Genomic DNA, 16,210 nt, shown 5'->3' with positions numbered 1-16,210 from the left:
ATATGAAAAAATCATATTAATTCATCCTAAATTGAAAGAGGATTATGCTAACATTTTCAAGAATGAGAAATGATTATTTTAGTTTAATCAAAAAAATTAATTATAATTAAGCTTATAATTATGGTTATAATTATGCTAAGTAGACATAAATTAATTTTAGTCCAAAAGAGGAGTTTCTATCGTATTTTCATTACAAGTTTTTAATTCAATTTAGAAAGTTGAACAATTTTAGTAATTGCAGCGAAGCTCTGACAAAAAATTTTAGAAAAGAGATAAATCTTATTTTTTTAATAAATGCAAAAAGAGAAATTTCTATCATATTCTAGGTATAGATATTTTATGCTAAAAGAATTATTTTTATCATATTTATGAAAAATACTTTTAGTATTTATGCATAATTATTAAATTAAGAGAAAAGATAAATTTTTGATATATTTATTTTCATGCATAAAGATTTAGATGCAAAAAGAGAAATCCTCATGATATTCTAGATTCAAACATTTTAAATGTTAAAAGAGAAATTTTTAATATATTTCAAAATAGTATTTTTATCAAAAGTGAAATTATGAGTATTATCATTTTATGGGAATAAATTTATGCGAAATAAATTTTATGCAAAAAGAGGAGTTTTAAGCATTATTCAATTGTCAAAAAAATAAAGATGGGTATACACAAATTTTCTAGAATCGTGAGAATTATGAAAATGATTCATTTAGATAAATGAATTAGCAAATATGGGTATAATTGATTTTGTAAATCCCATGAATCTTTTATTCAAAAAGAAGAATATTGAGTATATCTTGTTTTGAGAAATTTGAGAAAGAATGTGAAAATATTCATCGAGAAAACTTGGATAATTCTTAATCAAAAAAAGGAAATTGAATACATTGAACTTTTGGAAATTGACGTACATGTCTAGATTCTCGGAAAATAGAATCTTAGAGTACTTTCTGAACGAGAAAAGGCCTTCCCAAGAAAAGACCAAAAACACGCTACTTGAATGAACGTATGACTGATTTATTCCTAAATTCCCTGGAAACGGAATCTGAAATCCCTGAGAGGATCAAAGATCCAAAAAGTCAACAGAAATTTAAATTTAATGGAATCGAAAAAAGTTGCCTTTAACTAAGCCAAGTAATTGGTAGAGACTTAGAAAAGTTCCGTCAGTATCGAAAGTAGAGTAACTGTACTTTCAAATTGAGATGGGAATGGATGTGAGTGGATGTGAATGAATATGAATAGATGTAAATAGATGTGATGTAATATGGATAGATGTGAATGCATGTGAATAGATATGTTATGATCTGAATGGTTATGAATGGATGAGAATGAATGTGATGTGAATGGATGAGAATGAATGTAAATGGATGTGATGTGATGTGATGTGGATAGATGTGAATGGACGTGATGTGGATAGATGTGAATGGATGTGATGTGATGTGAATGGATCGGAATGGATGTAAATGGATGTGATGTGATGTGGATAGATGTGAATGGATGTGATGTGATGTGAATGGATCGGAATAGATATAGATGGATGTGAATGGATAATATGAATGAACATGAATGGATGTGAATGGACGTGAAATAATCTGATTGGATGTGAGTTGATGTAGAAATGATGTGATTGGATGTGAATTGATGTAGAAATGATGTGATTGGATGTGAATTGATGTGGGATGATGTGATTGGATGTGAGTTGATATAGAAATGATGTGATTGGATGTGAATTGATGTGGGATGATGTGATTGGATGTGAGTTGATGTGGAAATGATGCGATTAGATGTGAGTTGATGTGCAAATGATGTGATTAGATGTGAGTTAATGTAGGAATGATGTGATGTGATGTGATGGATTGATGTAGAAAAATATGGAAAGATGAGAAATGATGATGTAGAAATGATGTGATGTGATGTGATGGATTGATGTAATGTGATGTGATGTGATGTGAGTTGATGTAGGAATAATGTGATGTGATGTGATGGATTGATGTGATGTGATGGATTGATGTAGAAAAATGTGAAAAGATGAGAAATGATGAGGAATAATGTGAAAGGAAGTGGAATGATGAGATATGATGAGAAATAATATGAAAGGATGTGGAATGATGAGAAAAGATGAGAATTTTCTTTAGAACTGTATTTGTATATGAAATCTATTTTTTAAAGACTATTATATGTCCAGAATGCTGGGAAGCATTTTGACTATCTTGTCGATTAAGGTCGTGAGGACCTAAGTGAAAAGGTTGTAACAGCTGATAGAGAGTCAATGAAGAACATCTCGCGTGGCAAGGTCGACCGAGGTCTTGACAAACCTCGGTTCGATTAAAATGGTGAGCTTCCGGTATGGTGGATGAGGGAGCAAGGAAGCGGCCTATGAGTGAAGCGCTAGGTCACCTGCGAAGGAACCTAGAGGGTGCTGACCATACGGTGCTCGGGCTCTGGGTCGCCCAGGATACCCCGCGTGCGTCGAGAAAGAAAACGGGACAATGAGTTGGAGTTGTTTTCCGAATATGGGCATGGATCTGATTGATTGACCTCGCTGGTCTTCAACAAATGAGTCCATGGCTCTTTTATATGGATCTTGTTGGTGGTTGATCTTGCTGATCTTCAACGGAGAGTCCATCTGGATTTTTCTTATGTGATTATATTTCCGGGCACTATAAGCTAGGAACTATTGAAGAGACTCCTGAGTGAGTAGGTGGTGAGCGTTCTCGTTGCCAATGATGTTATAGGTACACCGATGAAGGAATGATTGGAAATTGGACTTCAAGCTAGATATTTTGGAGGATTATAACCAGTGGTTGTATACACAAGAAGAATCCCGGATGATACAAAATGGAATGGGGGCCATGGGGCCATTTTATATGCCCCCAAATACCCAGTCGGCCTGTGCTAAAGGCAGCCGACTGCCTCACGACTGGTGTCATCCAGTCGGCCATCATCAGAGAGGTCCACAACCTGTATAATCCAGTCAGCCTGCTCCACAAGGTGAACACGTGCACACTAGTGCAGTCGGCCAGCCACTGGGTCATCCTGCTATCATAGGGCAACCACCCAAACCATGGAAAAATAGGGAAAAATGGGCAAAAAATATGGAGAGTGGGGAAAAATGAGAAAACACCCAATACGGGCGGGCACACCCACAACAGAGGCCCTGGTATATGTATAGACAGGAGATGACTTCTAACATATACATGATTACCATCATTGTGAAACATTACATGAGCATATACATCCTGCAAACATAAACCAACTTGCACATGACACAACACTAGGGACTGAAGTTGGTGGGCCAGCGCCCCCCCCCCCCCCCCCCCCCCCCCCCCCGCCCCGAGGTATCTTTATTACCAGCAGAAGTATTTTTATATACAAGATGTGGGTGCCCAGAGAGTACACACTCATCCACCGACACCAGATTTATCCAACTATGGAAACATAAGTAAACACATTACCTGCAACTCCTCGATCACCAACCAAGGTCGAGCGGTCACCAACCCCTCCTGTTGCAACACCCTCGGTCACCAACCAAAGTTGAGCGATCACCCACCGCTCCTGTAGAACACCCTCGGTCACCAACCACAATAAAGTGATCACCAATCACTCCTGTACTTTGATAGAGCGGTCACCAACCCTCTAACAAAGTGATGTCCCAAACCTACAAAACAGTAACCAGAGATGGTTTTGGCTCACTGGCCACCCACAAGTTCCACCAGATCACACCCCCAGGCTTGGTACTTGTCTAGGGACATGTTTGCTCAAGTTTCGTTCGCGAGAAACCTCCTGCAAACCTGTAAAAACAGCCAATAATGGCCCTTATAACAATCGGCCAGCTCTTGTAGAGGCTCTACTCACTCCGTCCAAGCCCGAAAAACAGTCCCAACAGCCATGCACAAGCTCCTGGAGCCAAATCGATCAGCCTGTAGCCCTGTAGATGAAGTCAACATGCCCTGTAGAGAGAGAAATAGAAGCCAGCCAGCCCTGGAACCCGTGTGCTTCGCATGTATTCCACCTGCAGCTCATGCATATGAGTAAACTTGCTGTTTTTCCTGCCCACACAGCTCCTAACAGCCCACGATTTCCAATTGAGTGCTCTACAACTCAGGGCTTGCCCACTTTGACCCTCCCACACCCAGAATAGCAACTCGTGGAGCTTTTTAGGAGTGCCCGGGTGCCCATCTTTCATATTTGACCTTGGTTCATTAAAAATAGTCCACCCTGATGTGACCTCACTTATAAAATTATAAGTGTGTCCGCCCACACTTTAAGTGAATGTGAACCCTACACCCAATAAACCTTAGTAACATGAAATAATGAATAAATTGGGTTAAGTGTGCACACTTACCACCTACAAAACACATAAGGAAACCATATGAGTCCCAAACAAGTGTGCACACGCGTATCCACGGGTTGTCCAAGCGTCCCCGCCGGTGCCCGTGGACATTCACAGGCAAAATACCAAACAATGTCCAGGCATCAAAAACAAGTCATCCATGCATGTGCAACTCACATACATATGCTGGTGCACAAACATAGTGGATGAAATCTCATCTTGTACATCCAACTAGCCTGTTCACAGGCGCCGTCCACACAAGACCAAAAAGTACTCACCAGGGTAATCACCCTTCCATGAGTCCAGAGTCACTCTCGAGGGTTACCACCCTTCCATGAGTTCATAAATCATGCCAAGAACTCACACCAGGATACCAATCCTTCCATGGAGCCCTTCCACATGTATTCAATCATGACATCATTTTTGACGTCTACCAGAGAAGCGGTGACATGGACTAACTGACTGACTTGCTATGCTTGAGAATGACCTACGTGGCTCATGCATGACTTATCCTGGACTGAGGATTACAATGGGGTCACGGCGTACGACAAATATCATCCTGAAAGGAACTAATACTGTACAATGTTGCACTAATGATGATGAGCCAGCTTGTCACCATGCACTACAATGCAAAGTGCATGTGACAGTCTTAAGATAGGCGGTCTACTAAGTCCTTTGGAGATCCCGCATGGCAGATGGGAGAATATTCCCATGGATTTTATTACAAGGCTACCAAAGACACTGAAAGGACATGACTCTGTGAGGGTGGTCCTTTCACAAAACTTATAGAACCATGTAGTCTTCCACATGAGTTAAGAAAGTAACCTGTCTGTTCACAAATAGGGTGTCTGGACGTTAATTGATATATAGAGATTGGGTGGTTCATTCAACTAATGCCATGCTAGACTATTCTAATAACACATTTACTATTTTGAGTCTTTTCTCCATGAGCTTGGCAAGGAAGGCTGCATGCTAGGGTTTAGGGTTCTAACAGTTTAATAGTCGATCTTGAATAAAAGTGCTGATCCCCTTGTAAATTGCACACCAAATGACGGCCCAAATCTCATCTAAGCTTAGAATCAGGGCTGAACAAAAAACAGGGGGAACAAGGTACCTTTCATAAGGAATTCAACAACCCCCGGCCCCCGCCCCAACCCCACCTTTCCTTCTCTTTTCCCCTTCCCCTACAGTTGATCCCCCTGTTAGCCTGCTATAGGGGACCCCAACAAGAAGAACAGGAGCGCGTGGGGGGCAGGGGCCCGGGGAGGGGGGGTGCTTTTTGCTCTTTTGACATTCCCAGCCCCAGCAGTGTATAGGCTCTGAACATGCAGCAGGCCACAGCAACATCCACACTGAAATTTGTCCAGATCTCAAGTCCGAAGCCTGCTCTGTTTGATCTTAGTATGTCATCCTTGGTGAAATTTCCCATCACATGGGTGCACCTATTCTCCCCTAGGGACTCCTAATCTCCTATCACACGCATGCACCTACTCTCCTAGGGCATCCTTGCTTGTGCTATAGACTCAATGGCCTTGTCCCTTTATCAAACAGGGGTCCCAACGGTCCATATGCACCCTGTACAATTATGGCACATGCATCAGAGTGACAAAGCATGAGAAATGAAAACAACAAATCCATGCTAGCTAAAGTAGACGTGATCTATGCCTCCTGAATCCATCAGCATCTGATATAAAACTGAGTCAGCCTCTAAGAAGCATCCCAAACCTTGAAGGCCAGGAGTCAACGACTTGGGTTATGGTGCAAAAAACGAGTTGCCATCACAGTACACTAATTGTTTTGCAACCAATGAGAATCACTGGATGATAAAGGATAGCTTCAGTGGGATCTAACCTGAAATCTACGATTTTTCTCTGAAAGCTCGAAAAGAAAACTAAATATCACTTGTCAAAACCACAAATCAGATTACGGAACCTGTAAAACTGTGATCAAGAGGAAAAAAAAAACAGATTCCTACTCTGCGCAGATCTCATTCTCCATCATACGGAAAATTTTATGAAATTACCTAAAATAGCAACGTAAATGCTCAAAAAATATACATATACAAACGCGCTGAACTTAAGCGGGCCTTCTGCACGTTGCCGTACCTTGATCAAGAGGCGTCGTTATTTGGCGGAAAGGAAAATCAGGCGTCCGAGGCGAGCAGAAAAATGTGAACTGTTTAAATTCAGGGACTGCAATTTCTGATTCTTATTACTTATAAGAATGATGTGATGAATACCTTACTTAAGGGACGCAGTGCTTTTAAAAAAAACATATTTTTCAACCAATCAAAACTAGGACCCATCCAGTAATCTCTATAACTAAAATACATGAAAAACCGTTCCTTAATTAATAAGGGCTACGTAATATCATTAAGTTTTTTTTTTTGTGGGTACATATTCCCTCTTTGTATATTAATTAATTTTTTCATGGATACCCCAATTTAATTTTTGATAAAAACACTTAGGCTTTGCAACCTTAGTAATAACCTTAGTGTAGGATAGATTTTAATATTTATTTATTAATCCTTGTACAATTTACAATTTCACAAAAAAAAATTAAAGCTAGCAATTTCACAACAGTGAGCTTTAAAGATGTTTTAAAAAAATGGAGCGCTTTAATTTTTAACAAAAACCATCAAAATCAAATACAATAAATTGTTGCATGTTCACGAGCAGAAATCGGACCCATAATCAGAATTAGGTAGGGGAAAGATCCTTATGTATTGCCTTTTATTGATACAAAGATTACAACATACCAAGAACCACAAAAATTTCACAATTCGACAATTTGACAATTTTCTTTTTCAAAAAGCTCAGTGCAGGTACAGCTCGACCAATCTTGCCTTGATCATGTGATGTGTGGGTCATACAAGCGGGAGCATGGGTCCCATGGATGAGGCGGTTAAGACCAAGGACATAGCAAGGGCTGATTGTGTCGGTGAATCCGTGGCGCTTGGAAGTAGGCTACTGTAGTGTCGAAAAAGATGATGTGCACATCGGGGTACTTGGCAGAAAGCTTGTGGAGGGCAACGCAAAGCATGTGATTGCGTGAGCTTTAAAAAATTGAGCACGTCAATTAAAAAGGGTACTAATTATTCACTCTCATGCAAGCTTTCATCACCGTTGATGTGTTCAGATAAGAAAGTGGTGGGGAGGAGGGCGAGAGGGGGCTTATGGGACTAGGGTTAGCAGCGGCCTGAGTAGGCCTCGTCAAATTTGGGATCAAATAATCTACAAGGCTACCAACAATTTTAAAAAATCGAGCACTACCAACAAACCATAAAAACCTTAAAAAGTGTAAAAAAAAATTTAAATCGAGCGCTACCATCATATTCGAAAAAAACAAATACAATGTACTATTTAAAAGGAACTCTCTGCATGTCCGTGGGCTGAAATCGGACCCATAATCATAATTACCTACACGAGAGATCCTTCGATATTGCCTTCTGCAAGAAACCTCAAAGAAATGCATGGTTTTCTCTCTCCCAGCGCATGCGAAGTTGAAGCTTCAACGCAGTTTTAATGGCTTTCAACACCATGTCTCCACAGATATACTATTGGCATCAACCTCATGATGGACAAATTTGGCATAGTATGGGTGGCTTTTATGCAATCCATGTAGGTGGCGAAGCTAAACTTCAGTACAATCCCAAGATTTTTTCTAAAAATAAGCCTTTGAACACAACCATACGAACCTTTAAACCGCGACGAACGCCCTAGCTACATTTAACCGCATGATGATGCGTGTTTTCCGGGATTTGATTGGAAAGTGTGTGTTCATATATCTGGACGACATACTGGTATTTTCAGCTACAGTTGAGCAGCATGACATTGATGTGGAGACAGTCCTTAAGTTGCTGGAAAGCAACGAGCTCTACGTCAATGAAAAGAAGTCGAAATTTTATCTGTTCCAAGTGCATTACTTGGGATACATGCAGAAGGCATTAGACTTGATCCGGCTAAATTAGCCGAGATTATCAATTGGGAAATACCCTAGACAGCCTATGACATCAGATCCTTTGTGCGTATATACCAGGCATACTCCACCCACATAGACAAGTTTTCTGATCTCTCGACGACGACGGATCTCACCGATCTGCTAGATTTTAATGAACCTTCAAAACGTGATTTTAATTAATAAATAAATACAAAAAAAATTGGGTTCATATTATCTCAATTGGTTTTTTTTTTATTGTAGCTGGTTCAAATACACTCGAATGCGATTCTTTTCGAGCACTAGGCATTGTATGCATACACCTTTATTAGAGCGCCAACGCCTTGGACAACAATTCTAACAGCCCTTTCCCACAAACTTGGTTGTGAGCAATAAATGTAACTTGGTCAATGTTCTCCTAAATGTGGTCGTTGTTGGTCTCCGCATCCCCGTCTACTCATCATTCACGAGATGAAATATATATGGGTGTCTTTCATGCAAAAAGAAAGAAATTAATGCTTCCACCATTACCAAGTTAACTTGCTCATGGGAAGATGTTGTAAGACGACTATTGTAATAGTGTAGGGTCTGACTCCCACTCAGGGTTGCCATTTGACAAGCACCCTTGCCCTTCAAAAATGACTAGGAGGAGTAAAAACCAAACATTTTTTTAGGGTTTACATGTAATTTTTGACGTGCTTAAAATAATTACACAAGTATTTGATGGCCAAATGCCTAAAAAACGGGCATAATGTCCTCATCAAAAAAAGCAAGGATGCTCCCACGTCTTAGCAAACAAGCAACAAGCAAGCATATTTTTATTAGCGTTCCAAACAACTAACTTGCTCCATCACAACCATCTATCGACTGAGCTAGGAGATTCCCTACATGTTGCTAACCAACTAACTTTGAGCATTTCCATTTGGTATATGTTCGTTTTAACAATCTCAAGTGGCAAATTATCATAGAAGGGAGGGTGTTTTGGTAGGAATGTAAAATCTACTTCATTGATGTTGATAGTTTCTTTGAATGAAAATTTCATATATCATAGGTAGGCATGTAAAATCTTCTTCATTTATCAGAATAGGTTCTTTGAATGATATATAGTTTACAATCAAAAGTGTCATGGATCCCACCCTTGCATAGCAAAAGACGATTTGTAAAATGTGATAATCTGCAACAAAACACAAATACCATTGTTCATTCTTCCTCATTGAATACATCGTCATGATTATACACATAATTAGCTTAATGAAGTTTCACCACAATTGTGTTCTTATTTATGTGTACACACAAGTGCGCGTGCACACACACACACACACACACACACACACACACACATATTTTTGCATTGAAATTTGTGATGTTGGGTACTATCTATTGAAATTTGTAATATTGGGTACTATTGATGTGTACACTTGTAACATTGATTCATGTGTTTCAAAACTAGCCTTTCAAAAGTTTGAAAACAACCACGAATGATTTATTGTGCACTCATCATGCAAAATTCATTTGAAAAGTCTTACAGTATTTGTTTTGACATCGAACATGGACTCCTTCTTGGACGCTTATAGCGTTGATTCATGTGCTAGCCTTTCAAAAGTTTGAAAATAACCATGAATAGCACTCACCATTGAAAATTGATTTGAAAAGTCCTAAAGGATTTGTTTTGACATCAAACATGGACTTCTTCTTGGGGAAATTGGTTTTATACATTGTGCCGCCATTGCTATACTACAAAACCATCAAGGATATCTAAAGACATGTGTGCACATAGAAGGTCCTATTATGTCAAAATTTATCATGTAGTATTTTATAAATACCATTGTGATCTTTGTCTAGTTTTTCCACCATATTCTCATTGTTTCTTTGAGGGTGAATACTTTTAGGATGCGGTTTACTAGAAAGATGCTAAGTCAGTACTTGGAACACTTGGCATCTTGTCCAATTCTTTTCCTTTTCCCATGTCCATGCACCTATTCACTTGTATATTTCAACACCTTCCCTCAAGTGAATACTCCTAGCACACCTGGACCCTATACCAAGTTTCCCTCTTACTTGATAGTCCGGGGTACTTGGCGGAAAGCTTGTGGAGGGCAACGCAAAGCATGTGATTGCATGAGCTTTAAAAAATTGAGCGCGTCAATTAAAAAGGGTACTAATTATTCACTCTCATGCAAGCTTTCATCACCGTTGATGTGTTCAGATAAGAAAGTGGTGGGGAGGAGGGCGGGAGGGGGCTTATGGGACTAGGGTTAGCAGCCGCCTGAGTAGGCCTCGTCAAATTTGGGATCGAATAATCTACCAGGCTACCAACAATTTTAAAAAATCGAGCACTACCAACAAACCATAAAAAATTGTAATTTTTTTAAAAATCGAGCGCTACCATCATATTCGGGAAAAACAAATACAATATACTATTTAAAAGGAACTCTCTCTGCATGTCCGTGGGCTGAAATCGGACCCATAATCACAATTACCTACACGAGAGATCCTTCGGTATTGCCTTCTGCAAGAAACCTCAAAGATATGCATGGTCTTCTCTCTCCCAGCGCATGCGAAGTTGAAGCTTCAATGCAGTTTTAATGGCTTTCAACACCATGTCTCCACAGATATACTATTGGCATCAACCTCATGATGGACAAATTTGGCATAGTATGGGTGGCTTTCATGCAATCCATGCAGGTGGCGAAGCTAAACTTCAGTACAATCCCAAGATTTTTTCTAAAAATAAGCCTTTGAACCTTTAAAAGTTATAAACAACCATACGAACCTTTAAACCGCGATTTTAATGAACCTTCAAAACGTGATTTTAATTAATAAATAAATACAAAAAAAAAGGGTTCATATTATCTCAATTGGTTTTTTTTTAATTGTAGCTGGTTCAAATACACTCGAATGCGATTCTTTTCGAGCACTAGGCATTGTATGCATACACCTTTATTAGAGCGCCAATGCCTTGGACAACAATTCTAACAGCCCTTTCCCACAAACTTGGCTGTGAGCAATAAATGTAACTTGGTCAATGTTCTCCTTAATGTGGTCGTTGTTGGTCTCCGCATCCCCGTCTACTCATCATTCACGAGATGAAATATATATGGGTGTCTTTCATGCAAAAAGAAAGAAATTAATGCTTCCACCATTACCAAGTTAACTTGCTCATGGGAAGATGTTGTAAGACGACTATTGTAATAGTGTAGGGTCTGACTCCCACTCAGGGTTGCCATTTGACAAGCACCCTTGCCCTTCAAAAATGACTAGGAGGAGTAAAAACCAAACATTTTTTTAGGGTTTACATGTAATTTTTGACGTGCTTAAAATAATTACACAAGTATTTGATGGCCAAATGCCTAAAAAACGGGCATAATGCCCTCATCAAAAAAAAGCAAGGATGCTCCCACGTCTTAGCAAACAAGCAACAAGCAAGCATATTTTTATTAGCGTTCCAAACAACTAACTTGCTCCATCACAACCATCTATCGACATGAGCTAGGAGATTCCCTACATGTTGCTAACCAACTAACTTTGAGCATTTCCATTTGGTATATGTTCGTTTTAACAATCCCAAGTGGCAAATTATCATAGAAGGGAGGGTGTTTTGGTAGGAATGTAAAATCTACTTCATTGATGTTGATAGTTTCTTTGAATGAAAATTTCATATATCATAGGTAGGCATGTAAAATCTTCTTCATTTATTAGAATAGGTTCTTTGAATGATATATAGTTTACAATCAAAAGTGTCATGGATCCCACCCTTGCATAGCAAAAGATGATTTGTAAAATGTGATGATGTGCAACAAAACACAAATACCATTGTTCATTCTTCCTCATTGAATACATCGTCATGATTATACACATAATTAGCTTAATGAAGTTTCACCACAATTGTGTTCTTATTTATGTGTACACACAAGTGCGCGTGCACACACACACACACACACACACACACACATATTTTTGCATTGAAATTTGTGATGTTGGGTACTATCTATTGAAATTTGTAATATTGGGTACTATTGATGTGTACGTGCTTGTAACATTGATTCATGTGTTTCAAAACTAGCCTTTCAAAAGTTTGAAAATAACCACGAATGATTTATTGTGCACTCATCATGCAAAATTCATTTGAAAAGTCTTACAGTATTTGTTTTGACATCGAACATGGACTCCTTCTTGGACGCTTATAGCGTTGATTCATGTGCTAGCCTTTCAAAAGTTTGAAAATAACCATGAATAGCACTCACCATTGAAAATTGATTTGAAAAGTCCTAAAGGATTTGTTTTGACATCAAACATGGACTTCTTCTTGGGGAAATTGGTTTTATACATTGTGCCGCCATTGCTATACTACAAAACCATCAAGGATATCTAAAGACATGTGTGCACATAGAAGGTCCTATTATGTCAAAATTTATCATGTAGTATTTTATAAATACCATTGTGATCTTTGTCTAGTTTTTCCACCATATTCTCATTGTTTCTTTGAGGGTGAATACTTTTAGGATGCGGTCTACTAGAAAGATGCTAAGTCAGTACTTGGAACACTTGGCATCTTGTCCAATTCTTTTCCTTTTCCCATGTCCATGCACCTACACCCTATGAAACATGGGATTGGTGTATGTTGTGTACTTGGTGCTCATCCACTTTAACCTTACCAAATGGTGAAGTTTGCATGGACAATTAGGTGTGTTGTGATGCAATGTGTTTTACCTTGTAATGTATAGTTTTTTCTACCTTGCCTTGGTATGTTATAGTGTATTGTTGGATGGAATTATGGAGATAATTATTATGTAAAGTTACCTATTTTGTGGAATATATTAGGGATTCAAGTATTTTTGATAATGGTTGCAATTTATCTTTGTTTGTTATTTTGAGGATTTGTATTCATACACATTTAATCTTTTTTTTCCATTTATAGTATTTGTGATCATGTATTTGTTACAATTGTGTTTGTTTATCGTTCAAGTATTTGTGATCGTGTATTTGTTCAAGCAATCAAGTATTTGTAATCTCTTTTTTAACTATTTCGAGTACTTGTAATCAGGGATTTGTTGCAATTATGTTTGTTTGTCATTTCAAGTATTTGTGATCATGTATGGTTGCAAGTGATCTTTGTTATTTATATGTTTGAAACCATAAATTTAAGCTCTTCATTGGTTATGCCAATCTATACAAAGATTGAGTAAATTAAGGGGAGAAGAAAGAAAAGGGGAGAGAGAGAGAGAGAGAGAGAGAGAGAGAGAGAGAGAGAGAGAGAGATCTTAACATAGCCAAATCCTTAGACAATGGGCATTGAACACTATGTCAGCATACACCTTTGCTAGGGCATCCAGCCCCGTGGACAATAGTTCTAACATCCCTTTCCATGGGCAAGTTAATATTGGCCATGAGCAATAAACGTAACTTGGTCGTTGTCCTCCTAACTGAGCCAATTTACAAATTCTACTCAATACCTAGTCTCCACAACAGTCTTTCATCATCAACTAAAAGTGGGAATGAAATACATATGGGTGTCTTTAATGCAAAAGGAGAGAAATCAATGCTTCCATGCTTGTTAATTTGCAAGTGGGAAGACATTGTAAGATGACAATTATAGTAGTGTAGGGTCTGATTCCTACTCCCATGCAAGGTGTTTTATGAAAAAGGAGAGAAATCAATGGTTCCACGGCCGTTAATTTGCATGTGGGAAGACATTGTAAGATGACTATTGTAGTAGTGTGAGGTCTGATCTCCACTTCCACGTAGGGTTGCCATTTATAGGCACCCTCCATGCATTTTTTTAGTTCCATGTGTATTGAAATAATTTCACATGCCTAAAAAAGAGGATGACGCCCTCAAAAAAGCAAGCATGCCCCCGCGTCTTAGTAAACAAACAAGCATATTTTGATTAGCCTTCCAAACAATTAGCATGCTCCATCACAACCATCTATTTACATGGACCAAGAGACTGCCCACATGTTGCTAACGAACTAACTTTGAGCATTTTCATTTGGTACATGTTTCATTATAATAATCACAAGTGGAAAATTATTGTAAGGTTCTAAATGTAAACTCTACTTCATTATGGTTCTTTGAATGAAAATTACATATATTATAGGTAGGGATGTAAAATCTACGTCATTTGCAAAACAGGTTCTTTGATATGATAATTTCATATTTCATAGGTTACAATTAAGTGTCATGGATCCCACCCTCGCATAGCAAAAGTTGATTTGCAAAATTTAATAATTTGCAACAAAACACAAATACCATTGTCCATTCTTCCACCACGATACTTCCCAAGCTACAGTCAAAGAAATCCTAATGGTGAAGCCATGGACAACATTCTATGCTTCCAACATCGAGGTAGCTTCTATTAATACAACAACACCCCCAAAATTCCCCTTAACCATCCTTTCCTAAGATTGCCTACATGCTGCAACAAACTGACTTTGAGAATTTCCATTTGATACATGTTTCATTATAAAAATATAGTAGGTAGGGTTTTGGTAGGAATGTCAAATCTACTTCATTTATGGTATTAAGTTCTTTGAATGAAAATTTCATATATCATAGGTAGGGATGGAAAATCTACTTTGATTTTTATGATATGTTCTTTGAATGATAAAAACACTTAGGCTTTGCAACCTTAGTAATAACCTTAGTGTAGGATAGATTTTAATATTTATTTATTAATCCTTGTACAATTTACAATTTCACAAATTTTTTTTTAAAGCTAGCAATTTCACAACAGTGAGCTTTAAAGATGTTTTAAAAAAATGGAGCGCTTTAATTTTTAACAAAAACCATCAAAATCAAATACAATAAATTGTTGCATGTTCACGAGCAGAAATCGGACCCATAATCAGAATTAGGTAGGGGAATGATCCTTATGTATTGCCTTTTATTGATACAAAGATTACAACATACCAAGAACCACAAAAATTTCACAATTCGACAATTTGACAATTTTCTTTTTCAAAAAGCTCAGTGCAGGTACAGCTCGACCAATCTTGCCTTGATCGTGTGATGTGTGGGTCATACAAGCGGGAGCATGGGTCCCATGGATGAGGCGGTTGAGACCAAGGACATAGCAAGGGCTGATTGTGTCGGTGAATCTGTAGCACTTGGAAGTAGGCTACTGTAGTGTCGAAAAATATGATGTGCACATCGGGGTACTTGGCGGAAAGCTTGTGGAGGGCAACGCAAAGCATGTGATTGCGTGAGCTTTAAAAAATTGAGCACGTCAATTAAAAAGGGTACTAATTATTCACTCTCATGCAAGCTTTCATCACCGTTGATGTGTTCAGATAAGAAAGTGGTGGGGAGGAGGGCGGGAGGGGGCTTATGGGACTAGGGTTAGCAGCGGCCTGAGTAGGCCTCGTCAAATTTGGGATCGAATAATCTACCAGGCTACCAACAATTTTAAAAAATCGAGCACTACCAACAAACCATAAAAAACTGTAATTTTTTTTAAAATCGAGCGCTACCATCATATTCGGGAAAAACAAATACAATATACTATTTAAAAGGAACTCTCTCTGCATGTCCGTGGGCTGAAATCGGACCCATAATCACAATTACCTACACGAGAGATCCTTCGGTATTGCCTTCTGCAAGAAACCTCAAAGATATGCATGGTCTTCTCTCTCCCAGCGCATGCGAAGTTGAAGCTTCAATGCAGTTTTAATGGCTTTCAACACCATGTCTCCACAGATATACTATTGGCATCAACCTCATGATGGACAAATTTGGCATAGTATGGGTGGCTTTCATGCAATCCATGCAGGTGGCGAAGCTAAACTTCAGTACAATCCCAAGATTTTTTCTAAAAATAAGCCTTTGAACCTTTAAAAGTTATAAACAACCATACGAACCTTTAAACCGCGATTTTAATGAACCTTCAAAACGTGATTTTAATTAATAAATAAATACAAAAAAAAGGGTTCATATTATCTCAAT

The 16,210-nt window shown here is 38.4% G+C and overlaps 1 protein-coding gene across 7 annotated transcripts in view; it reads right to left on the bottom strand.

The window, feature by feature from the left end:
• Window positions 1–6,603, bottom strand: part of LOC147622893 (uncharacterized) — a 42,817-nt gene extending 36,214 nt beyond the window's left edge. For 2 of the 7 annotated variants that reach the window (XM_086822510.1, XM_086822506.1), the window contains exon 1: window positions 6,391–6,571. Coding sequence is in view for 2 of the 7 variants with exons in the window: in XM_086822506.1 (XP_086678632.1) it covers window positions 6,391–6,392 (2 nt within the window). In the remaining 5 variants the exon portion in view is untranslated. Of the gene's footprint in view, window positions 1–4,345; window positions 4,437–6,356 lie in introns of those variants that run through there. The other 5 variants (XR_015269550.1, XM_086822508.1, XM_086822509.1 and 2 more) reach the window with 5 other exon arrangements.
• Window positions 6,604–16,210: the final 9,607 nt, after the last annotated feature.

Source organism: Cibotium barometz, chromosome 28 (genome assembly GCF_041138505.1).
Source record: "Cibotium barometz isolate CiBa-2024 chromosome 28, ASM4113850v1, whole genome shotgun sequence".
NCBI lineage: Eukaryota > Viridiplantae > Streptophyta > Polypodiopsida > Cyatheales > Cibotiaceae > Cibotium > Cibotium barometz.
The sequence above is the reverse complement of the archived record's forward strand: the minus strand, read 5'-3'. Positions and strand labels throughout refer to the sequence as shown.